Raw genomic sequence first — 16,391 nt, forward strand, 5'->3', positions numbered from 1 at the left:
CCATTTGTCAGACTAAAGGGAAGCAACAGAAACACGGGCTTAACCCATTATCTGGCCACAATTAAGCCATAAACAATTATGGCAAAGCCTAATTCAGAAGTGAATCCACCCCAGGAATTCAACTGTTTCTATACATTTCTAAAACTCCTGTAACAATGACACAGTCTCAGCTCTGGCCACAGGTTAGAGCAAGGAATCCTGCTGGATTTGGAAGGTTTAACATGTGTGCTTCATAAATTATCTGCATCTCTAGGATCCCTTGAATCTAAAAGGATAAAGCCTTAATAAAAGGTACTACAGTGCTTAATAAGAAAGCATCATTCCAGATGTTAATCTTCTAATCTGACTATATGCTGTATGAGTTTAAGTATGGTTGATCCTCTCTGGTATGAAGGCTACACAAGGAAAAGGAAAATAAACAAATAGCTTACATAGATATTAGCTAGTGGTGTTACATTCTTACAGCTAATGACAAGTACCATTCTAATGTTTGCTCAGACAAGCATTCTGATGTATTTCAGAGAATATAAATGACCTTATAGGAAACTAGCTGAGACATACAGCATTAACTGTGTCCCCTGCTCACAGTTGACAGATAATACAATGGTCCGGGGACCCCCATACCAGTTGTAAATTATTTTAATCCGCTGCTTTCATGCGATTCTCTCTCAGGAAGCTATGCTATCCTGCAAGAGAAGCATTTGCTTTAAATGCACGCCAATGGAGTTAAATTTAAAATGCTGTAGTGTAATAAACCAGGTCATATTTCACCTTATAGTTCTAAACCGATGAAACTTAGAATCCTCTGTGTGCTAGATGTACACAGCACACAACTGCTTGTGCATCTGTAATTTACAGACAGCAAGATAGTTTGAGGAAATAGCTCCAGGAACATGGCACTTCCAGTAAATTCTTACATTAGCTCTAAAGGTAATAATTAAACATACCCTAATCACCAAGCAACAGAAAGCTTTCCCAGAACATGGTTCCACAGCTATTGCTTAGACAAAGGAAGAGTCCTTTCAGACTCATCCAGCATATCAGTCATACAATTCCCAGGCCAGGAACAGACTGACTAGGATGTATGAATTTAACTCCCTTTAAAAATGTGCAAGGAGGCTGTCTCTTCTATTAAGAATTTACCTGTACTGATATCAGCTCTAATCCTAGGCTCTGCCTTATTTGACCTTAAAGGTTTAATGAACATTTCACAAAACTCATTTCCAACTCAAATGGTTTGACATTCCGTTATGTAAGACCTTATTTTTTTCCTCCTTGTAAAACGACACAGATTGCATTAAGTGGCTGAAAAGTAAAGCTCTGCTGCCCTCTAATGGCCTTTTGAGGCAACTGCACATCAAACTTTATCTGGACTTTATAGTCGCTAACAAAAATTCTGGGTCAGATCAGAGAAGTTCTTAAATAAGCAAGGCACCAAAGCAAGTTACTCTACCTTAAATTTCTCCTAACAATGAAATAGGCATAATTTTCTTCTAGAGAAACAGGAAAGGTAAAATGACAGCGTACTTTACTGATAAAGGTTCTAATTACATACCTGAATTCAGTGGGAGGTGAGGGGAAAACGACTCTGTGCAGCCTTACTCCCTCTCCACCTCTGAAGACTGATCTCTTTCTGATGTAACTGTTGTTCTTGGCTGACATTTCTTTCTGCCTGTCTGGTACCCTTTTGAACACACTAATTGATGTTATTATCTCACTTTAGCACCTGACAAACTTCATTCCCCTCAGATGCAGACCTGACTATTTCTGTCTGTTTGGAAGGGTCATCATCTTCGGCCCTGTCTCTCCAAGCCAAAGGTGGACCAGGGTCACCATCATCAGGAACGGTGTCTGGTTTCTTCCTGCTTGAGGAAGAGTACTCGTGGGTTCTCAACCTGCCTGCTTCTGCTCATACCTGTTCACTGGGAATTCTTGGACTTTCCCCAAGAGCCTCTGGCTTTCATGATAGCTACTAAAAAGTAGTCTGCAATAATGCTGGAAATATGCCACTGGGCTTTCCATAATTAATAGAGTTCTGTATTTCTGCAGCAGGTGTCTTATATGACTCTGGGGCCCTGGCTTTCAAAGGAGGACATTACAGTGATCCATTCTTCTAAACCCTGTACATTCGAGGAAAAATTGAATTATACAGCTCTCCCAAATGGTAGATAGTCTCACTCCTGTTTGGGGGATGAGTTTAGAACTCACATATATGTGACAGACAAAACCAAATTAAAGTGGGAATTAATTAGTTAGGCACAATCACTGTTCACAAGATAGACAGCTGACCATGTCTCTATAAACAAATGATAAAGCCTTTAGCTAACAGTGGACCAGCATGCTGTTACAACATGGTTCCACTTAGCTGCCAAATGCTAAGCAAAGAATAGCTTTAAAAGAAAGCACACACAGAAATGTGTTCCTGAGCCTTAAGAAGTTAAGTCAGTCCTCTCAGTAAAGTGTAAATCACTGAAGACAAACAAATTCACAGAGCAGTGACAGCATGTGACACCGCTTAAAGCAGCAGGTCAGTTACAAACCTTCAGAACACAGATGTTAAGAAAAATAATGGTATAAAACCATTATATATCTTGGTGGAACCTCCAGATTATGGGGACTAGCCACAGTTATCGTGCCTCGTTAGAGGGCAGGTAAAGAGAGGGAAGTACAAATATGATAAATAATGGTACTTTTAACATTCTGGGATTAGATCACAAACTTCCCGCTCCAGCAATCCAAATTCAGAACAGTCTAAATTATAAACACAGAGAGGAAAGGATACAAGGCTTAGGTATTAGAAAAATAGAAAACCTGTTTGTAATCAGAGACAGTACTTATGCAGAATTACCCACAATGATAGTAGAACAATGATTTCATGTACCTGTCAAGGCAAAGATAATGCACCCTAGCCTAGTCCTAAAGTTTATAGGACACCTGACACCCCAAGCACTAAGGAGAAAGCAGTTCAACCTGACAGATAACAGTCGTGAACACTGGATCCATAGGAAGTCAGTGACTGAAGACAGAGGCTGGCAAATAGGTTTCCCCTCATGATCAGGCAAGGCAGCAGCAGAGACCTCAGGCTGGTCAGCAGGTGGTAGCTTTACCCAGGCCGGTGAGCATGCAGGCAGGGGGGGTCACATCTCTTTAACAAGCCATCATCCTCTGGCTGACTCGGGACGACTGATAGCAGCTCTCGCTTGAACTACCCCAGATAACGCCCAGACCGACCTTTTTATATCTTTTCCTCAGAAATTGATAAGTCATGCTGACCAAAGACTGCATCTGGTGTTTGCCAATGTTGTGCCTTTGGGGGACCAAGGACCCAGCTTTTGATGCCATAGATGTTTTCTTCTTGTCCATGAGGGTCCCCAGCACAGTAAACAAAAGTTGTGTATGTTTGTTTTGCCTCTGCTAGCCTTGATGTGTCAGCAGTGTGCTTTTGAGGCCAATTACAGGAACAAGCCTCTGCATGGAAACGGACATGGCCTAAGTCTGTGAAAAGTCAGGTTCATAATGTAGAATAGTGCTTCACTGTAGTGCTATATGCTTTGTCTCCTACAGGCAGTTGAACTTTCCCCATCCATCGAGATTCATCTGCCTCGACGTTCTTCCAAACAGATGCTGTAGTCTATTCACTCTTCCACATACTTCCCAAGAGGAGTACTTTGAAGAGTCAGACTCGAACCTCTCCTTGGAGACGGAGCAGGACCCATTGGACCTCTCAACTGAGGAGTCCTTTGGCATTCCACCTGACCTTTCTCCGCTGACTGAGAGATGTAAGTCTCTTCCAGAAAGTATATCCTTTTCTGACTTTGCCATTCTTTTCATATTGGAGATGTAGGAGGAACCTCATTCAGAGCTCTTTGAGGTTCTAGATTATGACTCTCATCCTAGAGAGGGAATCACTGTTCCACTTCATATGGTCATGTATAATACTCTGATCAAAAACTGGGAGACTCCACTAACTATTTACTACTACTACTACTACTATTTAACATTTCTAAAGCGCTGCTAGGGTTACGCAGCGCTGTACAATTTAACAAAGAAAGACAGTCCCTGCTCAAAGGAGCTTACAATCTAAAGGACAAAAATGCAGTCAATCAAAATGGGGCAATCTGGATTTCCTGGATAGAGGTCCAATGGTTAGGCGCCAAAAGCGACATTGAAGGAGTGGGGCTTTAAAGCCAGTTGCTCCAAAGAAAACTGATACAATGTACAAGATACAGAAATACAGTGGTTTGAAACAACGCAGTTAACCCCATTGTTCCTTAGTTGTGGAATTTGCTTTGAAGCATTCTCACAGTGTAAGATCTCATGCTTCTCCTCCAGGCAGAGAAACTAGCTCTTGGCAGGAGAACATTTCAAGCCTGTATGCTAACCAACTGCATATTAGACTATCACCTTTATTCCACAATTTACTTGACGTCTCAAATACAGAATACCCTCTCCTTTGCATACTTCCTTCCTCCTGAAAAGGCTGATGAGTTCCCCAGACTTCACAGGAAACATCTAAATTGTCGCAAGACAGGCCATTGATGCCTTTGACGTCTCTTCTTGCATTTCAGCCTTAGTTGTAGCAATGATTCATCTTTCCTAGCTCAGAGTTTCTGACCTCAAAATGCTGTCCAGGAGCTTCTAGTAGATGTCCCTTGTCATGGAGACAACTTATTCAGTGATAAAGTCGAGGAAATGGCAGACCTAATTAAAAAGTTTACAGGTACTATTAAAACTCTATCTAGTCCACAGCCCTCTGCTGCCTCCTCTTCTAGAAAATTTCCAGGAGGCTTTCGGTTCTCTAATTATGCATTTAAGCGTTGCTATACTCTTCATCTTCTACCACCTCACAGGACTATGCCTCAGTGCTTACATCAGCGGCAGTAGCAGGGACAGAAGTTACAACCTCCTCCTAAATCTAAACATCAGTCCAGTTTTTGACTCCTTTCTAGAGAGCATTGCCACAGTCCAGTTCTCCATGCCCAGCAAACCTACCAGTAGGAGGCAGACTGGTCCTCTTTCAACAGAGGAGGTCGCTCATAACCTTCAATCATTGGGTGCTATGCATCATCCAGCACGGTTACGTTCTGCATTCGGAAAGAAGACCTCTCAACCATCCACCAAAAGAGTCTCTTCTCAACTCCCTCCAAATGATAGTACTTCTAGAGGAGCTTTCTGCCATCCTCCGGCAGAATGCAGTAGAACCAGTTCCTCTGCCAGAGATGGGTTTTACTCCAGTTACCATCTCATACCAAAAAAGACAGGAAGAGTACAACCAATTCTTGACCTAAGAAATGTAAACAAATTCCTACTTAAGGAAAAATTTTGCATGGTTTCCCTGGGATCGCTTCTCCCCTTGATCCAACTCATTGACTGGCTTTGCTATGTAGATCTGAAGGAGATATATACTCACATACCTATTCTCCCTGTGCACAGAACATTCCTTCGCTTCTGCTGTGGGACTCTACATTAGCAATACAAAGTCTTGCTGTTCGGCTTACTTTGGTTCCTCGAGGCTTCACAAAATGTCTGATAGTGGTAGCTCAAACGCTGTGCAAGTGTAGCATACATGTCTTCCCCTACTTTGATAACTAGTTAATCAAGGCAACCTCTTGAGAGTCGTCACAGGCCTCAATTCTATCCACCATATCTCCTGTGGAACTCTTCAATTTTGTGATAAATCACCCCAGATCATAACTTCAACCATTTCAGACCTTACAGTTCATCGGGGCTCTCCTGAACACTACTAAGGGTTGAGCCTACCTCCCTCAACTGAGAGCAGAAAACATAATTCATCTGCTCAGATTTCCAGATCCACCCGAGTCAGATGCGTCACCTTCTCGGCCACATTGCTGCTATATTCCATGTAACCACATTTGTGCACCTCCACTTCCAAATATCTCAGTGGCCACTGTCTCAGTGGTCTCAAGCCACCGTATTCCCTCAGCATACCTGTGGCTCGTCAAATATTCCAGCAGTGGGGGACCCCAGCGATATGCCTTTTTGCTTCTCAGAACAACAAGCTTCCCCGCTTTTGTTTCAGAATCTATGCCCCCAACTGTATAGCCCCAGATGCCTTCATGCTCCATTGGGAAACTGGTCTTCTATATGCCTTTCCCTCACTGCCTCTCATTGGGAAAACTCTTCTCAATCTACGTCAGAGAACAAGGGACTATGATAACTAATTGCTCCCTACTGGCCATGTCAAATTTGGTTCCCTCTTCTCCTAGAGTTATTGTCCAAGGAACTGTTTAAGATTAGATTCCTTTCCAACCCTAATAACACAAAACGAGGAGTCCCTTCTACATCCAGACCCTCGATCTCTAGCCCTGATGGTATGGTTCTTAATGACAAAGACTTACATTCCTTAAACCTTCCAGACGGAGTCTCTAGAATACACCTAGCGTCTAGGAAACCTACACAAAAATGTTACCATTTCAAGTGGAGAAGATTTTCCCTCAGGAGTACAGCCAGAGCACTCGACCCTGCTAGGTTCTGGTCCCACACTTGAGCGTTGGGTGGAAAGGCACCCACACATGCGCAGTGGGGGAGGGGCACTGCCTCAGTTTTTAAATGACACTGCACTATGGCAGTGTCTGCACTGAGCTCCATGAATGATGTTACCCAAGTGTGAAAATATATGCTTACTGTCCTCAGAGAACACCTGCTTATATGTCAATAACTTTGCTATCCTGAATAATGCATTTTTAAAAAGTACATCCTCTGGTATTATTTGTTTTGATTTTAGATAGCCATTTGTGTATGTTCAGCAGTTTATATTCTGGTAATACCTGAATTTATATTTTGCACAGAATTTGAAGATGTACTATTATTTAGTACAGCCAGATCTAAATTATATATGTATTGGGGGGGGGGGGGGGTAATTCTTTTCTTTGTTTTCTCTGAGAAACACAAGTTCAAATAATTGACCTTCTGTCTGTCTTTTCATTTTTGCTCTATTAGACCAATCATTTTCAACCCAGTCCTCAAAGATCACCTTACCAGTTGGGTTTTCAGGATATCCACAATGAATATACTTGGATGTATTTGCATACAATTCCTCCATTGCATTCAAATATCTCTCACGCATTTCCATTGTTGGTATCCTGACAATGTGACTGGCCATGTGGTTCCTGAGGACTGGATTGAAAACCACTGTGTTAGACTGTGTTATACAAATGAAATGATAGAGATTTAGATAGATTGCTTGTTACATACATTTAGATTTAAAAGTAATTACTATAGATTTAGAAGTAATTACTATGAGCTCATGGCAAATTCTGGTGCAAAAGTTGTTTTCCTATCCAAGTAGACTCAACAGTGTAAAGTGTACATGTGGTAATGGTGAATGAAGTGACTTGCCCAAGATCACAATGAGCATCAGTGGGAGCAGCAGGATTTGAACTCTAGCTTTCCTGGTTTTTATCCCACTGGTCTAATCGCTAGACTACTCCTTATTCACTCCAACTGGAATTTGCTTAATATAAACATAGAAAATGATGTCAGATCATCCATACAAAATAAAAACAATAAAACAGTATATAAGGTGATACCTTTTCTTTTTTTTTTTTTAATTCTTTATTTATAAATTTTTAACATCAATCACAAGCATTACATCTTGTTAAGGAAAAGCAGAAAAGAAATTAAAATTTGCGATCTTTTATAAATTTAAAAAAATTGAACAAATAGATCCAGTGTGAAGTTTAGATTATGTAATTCACAGTATAATGGATGCGATGTGTTCCAGGCCATATAAAGCATATGGCCTGGAACACATCGCATCCATTATACTGTGAATTACATGATCTAAACTTCACACTGGATCTATTTGTTCAATTTTTTAAAATCTATAAAAGATCGCAAATGTTCTGGTTCAAGAAAAACATATTTGTTATCAAGATATCGTATTTGGCATTTACAAGGGTATGCCAATAGAAATTTTCCACCTAGAGCTTTAACTTCATCCCTCAGTGCCAAGAAGGCTCGTCGTTTCTCCTGAGTAACCTTCACAACATCTGGAAACATCCAGAGTTTTTCACCATAAAATGGTTTAGCAAGATTTTTGAAATACAGTTTTTGAGCATATTTAAGTCTTGTTCGAACACTAATGAAACAAGAAGGGTTCGCCTTTCAAATATCCCATCATTAGAACATTCCAGAAACGCTGATAAATCTTGTAGACCTGCTTTCCCATCTTCTCTCCTTTTTGAAGTTGGTAAATAAAATATTTTATTTATAGGAGGTATTAGAGTAGGTGAGACAGGTTTTCAGTCAGATATTTTTTAAATAAATCCATAGCATTCATCTCTGATGAGCGAGGAAAATTGAGAATCCGGAGGTTCAGACACCTATTGTAATTCTCAAAGTTCTCTATTTTTCGATGAGTTATCATTTTATCCTTAATTAAAAGGTCCGTTTTAGTAGTCAAAGTAGTTATGTCTTGTTGAACCTGCATTTTATTTAGCACAGTTTCTTGTTTCAACGTGTCGAAAGCTGTTGTTAATAAATCCAATTGACTCACGATTAAGGACATCGCCTGAGCCGTCTGAGTGAATGTAGAGGTCAAAGTTTGAATCGCAACCCAAATAGATTCCAGTGTAGGCGCCATTGGGGAAACCTTTCCCCCTTCGTTGTTACTTGCTGCGATTCTGGGGCTGTCGCCGCCGAACAAAGAGTCTGGAGCAACGGATTCCGAAAGCTCCTGGACCTCCGAACACTCCCAAGCAGCAGCGGGACATGGCGGTAGATTCACATCCGGCGAGGACAAAGTTGTTTCCGTTCCCTGTGGGTTTGATGCTCCTTCACCTTCCGCCAATGCGGGTAAACTCAAGCCGGTTAAGCGCGGTGTACTCGTGGTGTACCGGTCCAGCGTTGTCTGCAATTGCGTTGTTTTTAAAGCTGTCGGCAGTAAGCTTTTTACAACGCCCTTTCTTTTTGTATGTGGCATAGTCGAAAAATCTTTGAGGAATAAGCAAAAGGATGTAGACACTCTCCGGGAACCATCAAGCCTGATCCGCCATCTTGACACGCCCCCCCAAAATGTGCTATTTCTAAGGTGATATCTTTTCATTGGACTTAAGTAATCAAGAAATATTTATGTTTAAACCTTTTTATTGACGAAATGCACAATACAATGCAACTTGGAGGCTTCGTACAGCAAGGTTCAGTATTCAAATCAGCATTGCAACAACATATGTATCTGCATCAATCACTTATTCCATTTTCTCTTCTCCCAACCCCCTCCCCTCCTTGCAACTTTATATTTCAGCAATTGTTAAATAAAGTCATAACAGTACAACGATACAACGGAACCTTCAGATTTGGCAAGTGTACAATTGTGAATCAACTACTATTCTACTGTGATGTAAAGTGATCAACTTACCACTCCATGTAAATACTGATCTCCATATCTAATTATCGATCCTACTCCTCGATCCCCTCTCCTTCACCCTCCTCCCACTATTCCCTACTAACCCCCACCCCCAACCCTCTTGATTAACTCATATTGACACATCCCAATATTATAATGATACTTGGCTCATTTATAAAGTATTGATGACCAAACTTCGGCCTCTCTGTGTCATTTTTTCCAGGTAACTTCCCCATATTTTACGAAACCGTATTTTCCTTTTGTACTGTCCTTTTACTTTTTTTTGCCTCCCACACTAACAATTGGTGCACCCTGTTACGCCAATGCCAATAAGGTGGCGAAGTGGCTACAGTCCAATATTGCATAATACATTTCTTCGCTACCAAACATAATTTTCGATATAATAATGTTTTGTCAGCGTTGAGTCTTAAAGGTGCATCTTTCAGATCTAGTATCAACTGTCGTGGATTCATGTCTATTCTACTACCCAAAACATGAGACAGGTAAGTAACTATTTGTCTCCAATATCTCTGTAGTGCTACACATACCCACACCGCGTGGTATAAAGTATTATCATGTCTATTACATTTCAAACAGAGCGCTGTCTCTATACCCCCTGATTTATATAATTGTACTTGGGTAAAGTAAGCTCTGTGAATAATCCTGTATGCGCATTCCCTGTAATCTGCACCCCCAATTATTCTTGGTATATCTTTTATCTGCGCAGTAATATCCCAAGATTCCAAATTACAGCTCATATCCTTTTCCTATCTCTGTCTAATCATAGCCATCTCCTTCATCGGAGCCAGCTCCCACAGCTTCCGATGTATCTGGGTTATGGATGGAGCATTTTCAGATATCTCATCAAAGAATTTTTTGATTTTGTTACCCAATTTACAATGCAATGCTGCTTTATCTAATGTTTGTACATAATGTTTAAGTTGACAATGCGCGTACATATCACCCCAAACCTGCTCCCTCTGAGCCAATAATTGTGGCAGCGGCAGTATGTCCCCGCTCTCTCCCAGTACATCTGCTATACAAGTCACTCCTGTCTGTGCCCATCTATCAAAAGTTTTATTTTCCAGCCCGGGCGCAAAAGACGGATTTCCCTTGATGTTTAGATACTCTGTTACTCTTGGATCTCCACCCAATAGTTCCCCTAAGAATCTCCACGCTGCTCTGAGTGATAAAATCAGAACATTGTGTCTAAGTCTATGTGGAATCTCCTTTTTCTGTAAGTGTGCTAATGTTATCCCATGATATGGGCTATATAGCGCTTCTTCCATCTCTAGAGGTGTATGTTCCTGGGATTGGAATAGCCAATCTCGTGTCTGGCGCAGGAGACATGCCATATTGTAAAATTTAATATTAGATATTCCCAAGCCCCCTTGCCTCCATCCCCCCAACATATATTTCAACTGCATCTTAGCACGTTTTTTTGCCCAACAGAATCTGGATATCAATCGATATAAGCGTTTGATATCTTTGTGCAGTAACACTATGGGCAGGACCTGTAATGTGTAAAGCCATCTTGGCAAAATCACCATTTTAATAAGACTAATCCTCCCCATTAAAGATAATGTTAGAGTGCTCCATGAATCTAACTGTTGAGTTGTCTGTTCCAACAGTTTTGTGACATTTAAAGTATAAAGCTCCTTCAAACTAGCCGGTAACAGAATCCCTAGATATGTAAAAGACTTACTCGTTCGTTTCAAAGGAAATCCATCCAGCCAATTAGATTGGATGTCTACGTTTATCTCAAGAGCTTCAGATTTGTCTATGTTTAATTTAAAGCCCGAATAGTCTCCATATTCTTGAATTATTTCTAATAGATTGTGCAGGGTCTCCTTCGGTTCGTAATAACCACCAATAGGTCATCCGCGAACGCAGCAAGCTTAAATTTTTGATTTCTAAGTTGTACCCCAGGAATCGCCGCACTATCATGTATGTCTCTAATTAAAGGGTCTAATTGCAGTGCAAAAAGTAGAGGTGACAGTGGACACCCTTGTCTAGTACCTCTACTAATCTGGATCTCCCCCGATATATTTCCATTTACCAGCACCTGTGCTCTAGGTAGGTGATACAATGCCCTGATCGCCTGCACAAAGCTACCCTGAAATCCATACCTTTCCAGCACAGAGTACAGAAAGGGCCACTCCACTCTATCAAATGCTTTCTCAGCGTCGAAACTTATCATTAATGCCTGTGCATGGGAGTGACCCAATCCTTCCAATGCTGCCAAAATACTCCTCAGATTTTTGGAAACAGATCTACCTTGTACAAATCCTACCTGAGCTGTATGAATAAGATGAGGTAGCACTCTCCCCAATCTATTTGCTAGAATTTTTGCAAATAATTTTGCTTCTTGGTTAATTAGTGAGATAGGTCTATAGGAGGTTACCAGTTTTTCGTCCCTTTTAGGCTTAGGAAACACAACTATCCTAGCCAAATTTAATTGGTCTGGCATCCTACCATTCTCCATCCATTCATTAAACACTTTAACCAATGTAGGGACCACCGAGTCTCCCATCAACTTATAAAATTCTGCTTTATATCCATCCGGACCAGGGGCCTTACCCATTTTGCTTTGAGCTATTACCCATGTCACCTCATCGACACTAATTTTAGCATTCAGTTGAGTACAATCCCTAGCTTGTAGTTTAGGGGTCTGAACCCCATCTAAATATAGCTCATCCGGAAGTCCCTCTTGTTCTGACGCCTTATAAAGGCTTTGATAATATGTCTGGAACGCTAATCTAATCTCTCTATTAGTGTGAAGATAATTCCCCTCCTTGTTTTTAATAGCTGCTATAAGTCTAGCTAGATATTTGCCTCCTTTATTTCCATGCTTATATAGTTGAAAACGATAATAGGCTTGAGATTTCAGTTCTCTATCATGTATCAGGGAGTTCAAAGTTGTTTGTAATTCCATCACCTCTTGTCTAATCTTATTACATGGGGTTAGACCATATTGTCTATTCAACTTAACTAGTCGCTTTTCAAGCCGCACAATTTCCCTGTCTCTCGCACGTTTATATTGTGCCACATAGCTTATTATTTCCCCTCTTAATACTGCTTTCGCAGCTTCCCAGAAGTTGGTGGAACTAGCTACCGTGCCCTCGTTAAAGTGCTTATATTCAGTCCATTTAGCTTGTAAGTATTCCCCAAATCGTGTGTCTCTGAACAAGTATGCCGGAAACGTCCAACTGTTTAACTTCTCTTCTTCCCCTCCCCCAGTCCAGCACATTCTAATCACTGAATGATCCGATATAACACAAGGATCTATATGTGCCTCAGTAATATCTGTTAATAGTGTGTGGGAAGCTAGCAAATAGTCAATTCTGGCAGAGGTGCCATGTGCGCTAGATTGATGTGTATATTCTTTGTCTAGTGGGTGCAGTGTCCTCCAAATATCTATTAGCCCGAGTGTTGTACATAGATCCGGCAATCCTCTAGTGCTAATCCGTCTTAAATCGGCTGGGGGATGTGATCTATCCAGTAAAGGATCCCAGGTCATATTAAAATCGCCTCCCAGCAGTATGGGCAGTGGCTCTAGTTGAGTGATCTGCTTAAGCAATCTCTTATAAAATTTTAAATATAGCGTGTTAGGAGCATAAATACTACCCAAAATTATTTTTTGTCTATTTAATGTGGCAATGCAGAGCACAAATCTGCCTTCCGGATCTTTTATCGTTTTGTGCACCTGGACAGCTATTCCTTTTCTAAAAAGTATTGCCACCCCCCCTTTTCGGCCTAGGGCCGCCGATGCCACACAGTCCGCAACCCACCACTTAGCCAATTTGGTGTGCTCAACATCTGATAAGTGCGTTTCTTGTAACAGCGCTATATCTGTTCCAAGACGTTTAAGCTGTCGCAAAATCTTGGAGCGCTTAATAGGGGAGTGTATACCTCCTACATTCCATGAGGCTACCTTAATTTTTTACCCTCCAGAGTACAGCCAATCTGTCTCAGGTTCATCTTCTCTTTTTGAGAGAAGCCAGCCCAGCCTCCAGCCTCTCTCTCGCAAGTACCAGTCTCCTACAAGTTGCGATAGTCGCATGTTTAGTACAAAATGAGTTAATCCCCACCCACCCCTCCCCTTTCTTAGCCCAATATCCTCCCTCCTCCCGTCCCCTCCCAGTTCCCCCTCCTTACCCCTTCTGTTCCCTAAGGAAATGGATCACTTCCGACACCCCTCCTCCCCTCATAATAATTGTCCTCTTTTTGGTTACTCACCCGTTGATACTTCAACATTACTGATTTGCATTCCTCATCTAACCATATTAATCTATGTTTCCATCATGCTATCTTATCCATTCTATCACACATTTCTTAACTGAGTTTATATCTTTCTTATCAATTGAGTTATCTATCTTTTCTCTTCTGATTATCTCGTATCAGTCTCTATCTAGTAGATTATCTCCCCCTCATTATACGATACATAAAACAGTGGTAAACAGTTCGCTTTTACTTCTGTCTTTTTTTTACCAGGTTGATGAGTAATAATGCCGTCTTCAATTATAGAGGTTTGTTAAATTAGTCCAGATTCCAGCATCACTTATCGGTAAATGTCATATACCTGGTCTCTTCGATCTTCTCGTTAATTATTTAGTACAGTCTCACGTATTGAATCTCTCTTCCCTCGTAGTTTCCCCAATGGGACATATCGTATAGAGCTATATGCAGGCTTTATATGGTTCCTTGATGCGTCAATTATCCGTGGTCAATCCCCTGCAAATAATTCTCAGTCTCAGATTTTATAGCATCACAGCCTGTCGCAGCATTACTGTCCGATTTCCATCTGTTGTACAAAAAGTTTTGCTTCTTCCACTGAGTCAAACAGTTTTGTTCCCGAGTGATGATTAACTCTCAATTTCGCCGGGTATAGCAGTGCAAATTTAACTTTTCTGGCTAATGAGCTCAGAACAGACTGGCGAAAACTTTTTCCTTTGTGCTACCACTGCTGCCGAGTAATCTTGAAAGCATAATACTTTGCGATTCCCACTGTGCAGCTCTTTTCCATTTCTTAAGGCCTGTAAAATCGCATTTTTATGAGCAAAGTTTAGAATTTTGCATATGACCACTCGTGGTCTGCCTTCCGCCGTCTGCTTCTGGCCTAAACGGTGGGCTCTTTCAATTTTAGCGGGCCCAGAGACTCCGGTAGTTCAAGTTCATCTGCCAGCCATGTTTCCAAATATCTACTCAAGTCTCGATCTCCTTGCCCCTCTGCCAGACCAACAATACGAAGATTATTTCGTCTTGATCTGTTTTCTAAATCCTCAAGTTTTTCTTCATATGAGGCGAGTGTTTTTTTCATCTGATTTACTTCTGATTCTAAAGTACCAACGCGATCTTCAGTATCACTGGCTCGCTGTTGATAAGTCACCATATCTAGCTGAATTTGATTTACACTGCTATGTAGCGATTCTAGTTTAGTGTCCAATGAGCTAAGTTTTTTCTCTAAAATAGCTTCTAGGGCTTGAGTGACTTCGCCCACTATCTCGGCGGCCCATGCGGATCCAACCGCTGAAGTTCCCGGGCTCGCCGGTGCCGCCATCTTGTCCTCAGCCAGTCGACTCTTATCTTTCTCTTTTCTGGTTGATTTAGTCGCCATTAGCTTCTAAGTCGATAATAAATAGTTCCTTTGTCGTTTCCAATGACTTCCTCTTGCCGATAACAATCAAATAGGGGATTTTAGAGTGAGTTTCTTAACGCGATTCTTGAGGAGAAGGCAGGAGCAATTCGTCTAGCGTCTGCTCCTGTGCATAGCGTCACGTGACCCTCCATCAAGAAATATTTAAAGTTAGTTTAGTAACTCCAACCCCTCTGTAGCAGGACACATAGCAAATTGCATAGCTCACTCACTAGGTTTCATGGCAGAGTTGATAACAAAGAAAATGAAATACATGTCTGAATTATTAAGTGCTAAACCAGGTTTGTAGTGGGGAAAGCATGGAGTGTTTGTCCTATGGAATAATTTTGAACTTATTTGTATATGTATATGTCTGTGCATATGACTGCATTTCTATATTTGTGCATGTTTGCATTGTCTCTGTATGTCTCTCTGACTGGGAGAGGTTAAGACAAAGGAGGTTCAGCAATTTCCCAATTTTAATGTTCCAATGTTTCAGAGCTACAGATGCTGGAACATACCCTCCCATAGAAATGCATTAGCCAATTTGTGGGGGGGACTATTTCTTCCCCAGTTTGGCCTATTTTTTTAAACCCTGTGTATCTTGTCTCTGCTTTTTCCTGTCAACATATTTGATCCCATTCTTTTACATTTTTGGAGAGCTTTTGCCACCAGAAAGATATAAATATGTAGATGTTGATATTTCTTTCTATTGGGTTGGAAAGACTAAAAAAGTATCACCTTATTTGTTTAGTTACCCTTTGTTTCCATTTATTCAAGTGAAATGACAAGATAACCACATTATTTTATCCATTTTTTACAGAAATAATAAGCGTGGACAGCAAGGTTGGGACAGAAAGTACATTGTGCTGGAGGGATCTAAAGTGCTAATTTATGACACAGAATCTAGAGAGGGTAAGCATTTTTTTCTTTTTCTTTTAAACTGAAATAGCCAACAAAGAATGGACCTACCTATAAACTTCATAATAATAATGGTTTCCTGTAGCATCACATAATCATCCATAAAATGTATCCTTGGAGCTAGTAGCGCTTTAGAAATGTTAAATAGTAGTAGTAGTAGTAGTGGAGCGCCCCCCCCCCCCCCCCTTTTCAAATTCATCTGGTGGCAGTTACCCTTTTTGTTTTTTTAGCACTGATAGCAGCCAGCTAAACCAGATGTTTAGTGCTGGCTCATGTCCAGGCACAGGCATCCAAATGGCAGATGAGATTTAATGTGGACAGCCAGTATTCAGCCAGGATCCACATAAGGGGATCTGTCAATCTGATTCCCCCCCCCCCCCCTCACTTTTCTGATCCCTGATCACCTTTTTGATCCCCCAAACCTCCCCATCCCTGATCCAGTCCCCTTATCATATTCTTCCCATGTCC

The 16,391-nt window shown here is 41.1% G+C and overlaps 1 protein-coding gene across 1 annotated transcript in view; it reads left to right on the forward strand.

The window, feature by feature from the left end:
• Window positions 1-16,391, forward strand: part of CIT (citron rho-interacting serine/threonine kinase) — a 1,023,678-nt gene that overhangs the window by 661,337 nt on the left and 345,950 nt on the right. Inside the window, 1 exon segment of the mRNA XM_030217566.1 lies at window positions 15,826-15,917. Within this exon segment, the coding sequence (XP_030073426.1) occupies window positions 15,826-15,917 (92 nt within the window).

Source organism: Microcaecilia unicolor, chromosome 11, assembly GCF_901765095.1.
Source record: "Microcaecilia unicolor chromosome 11, aMicUni1.1, whole genome shotgun sequence".
Classification (NCBI taxonomy): Eukaryota; Metazoa; Chordata; class Amphibia; order Gymnophiona; family Siphonopidae; genus Microcaecilia; species Microcaecilia unicolor.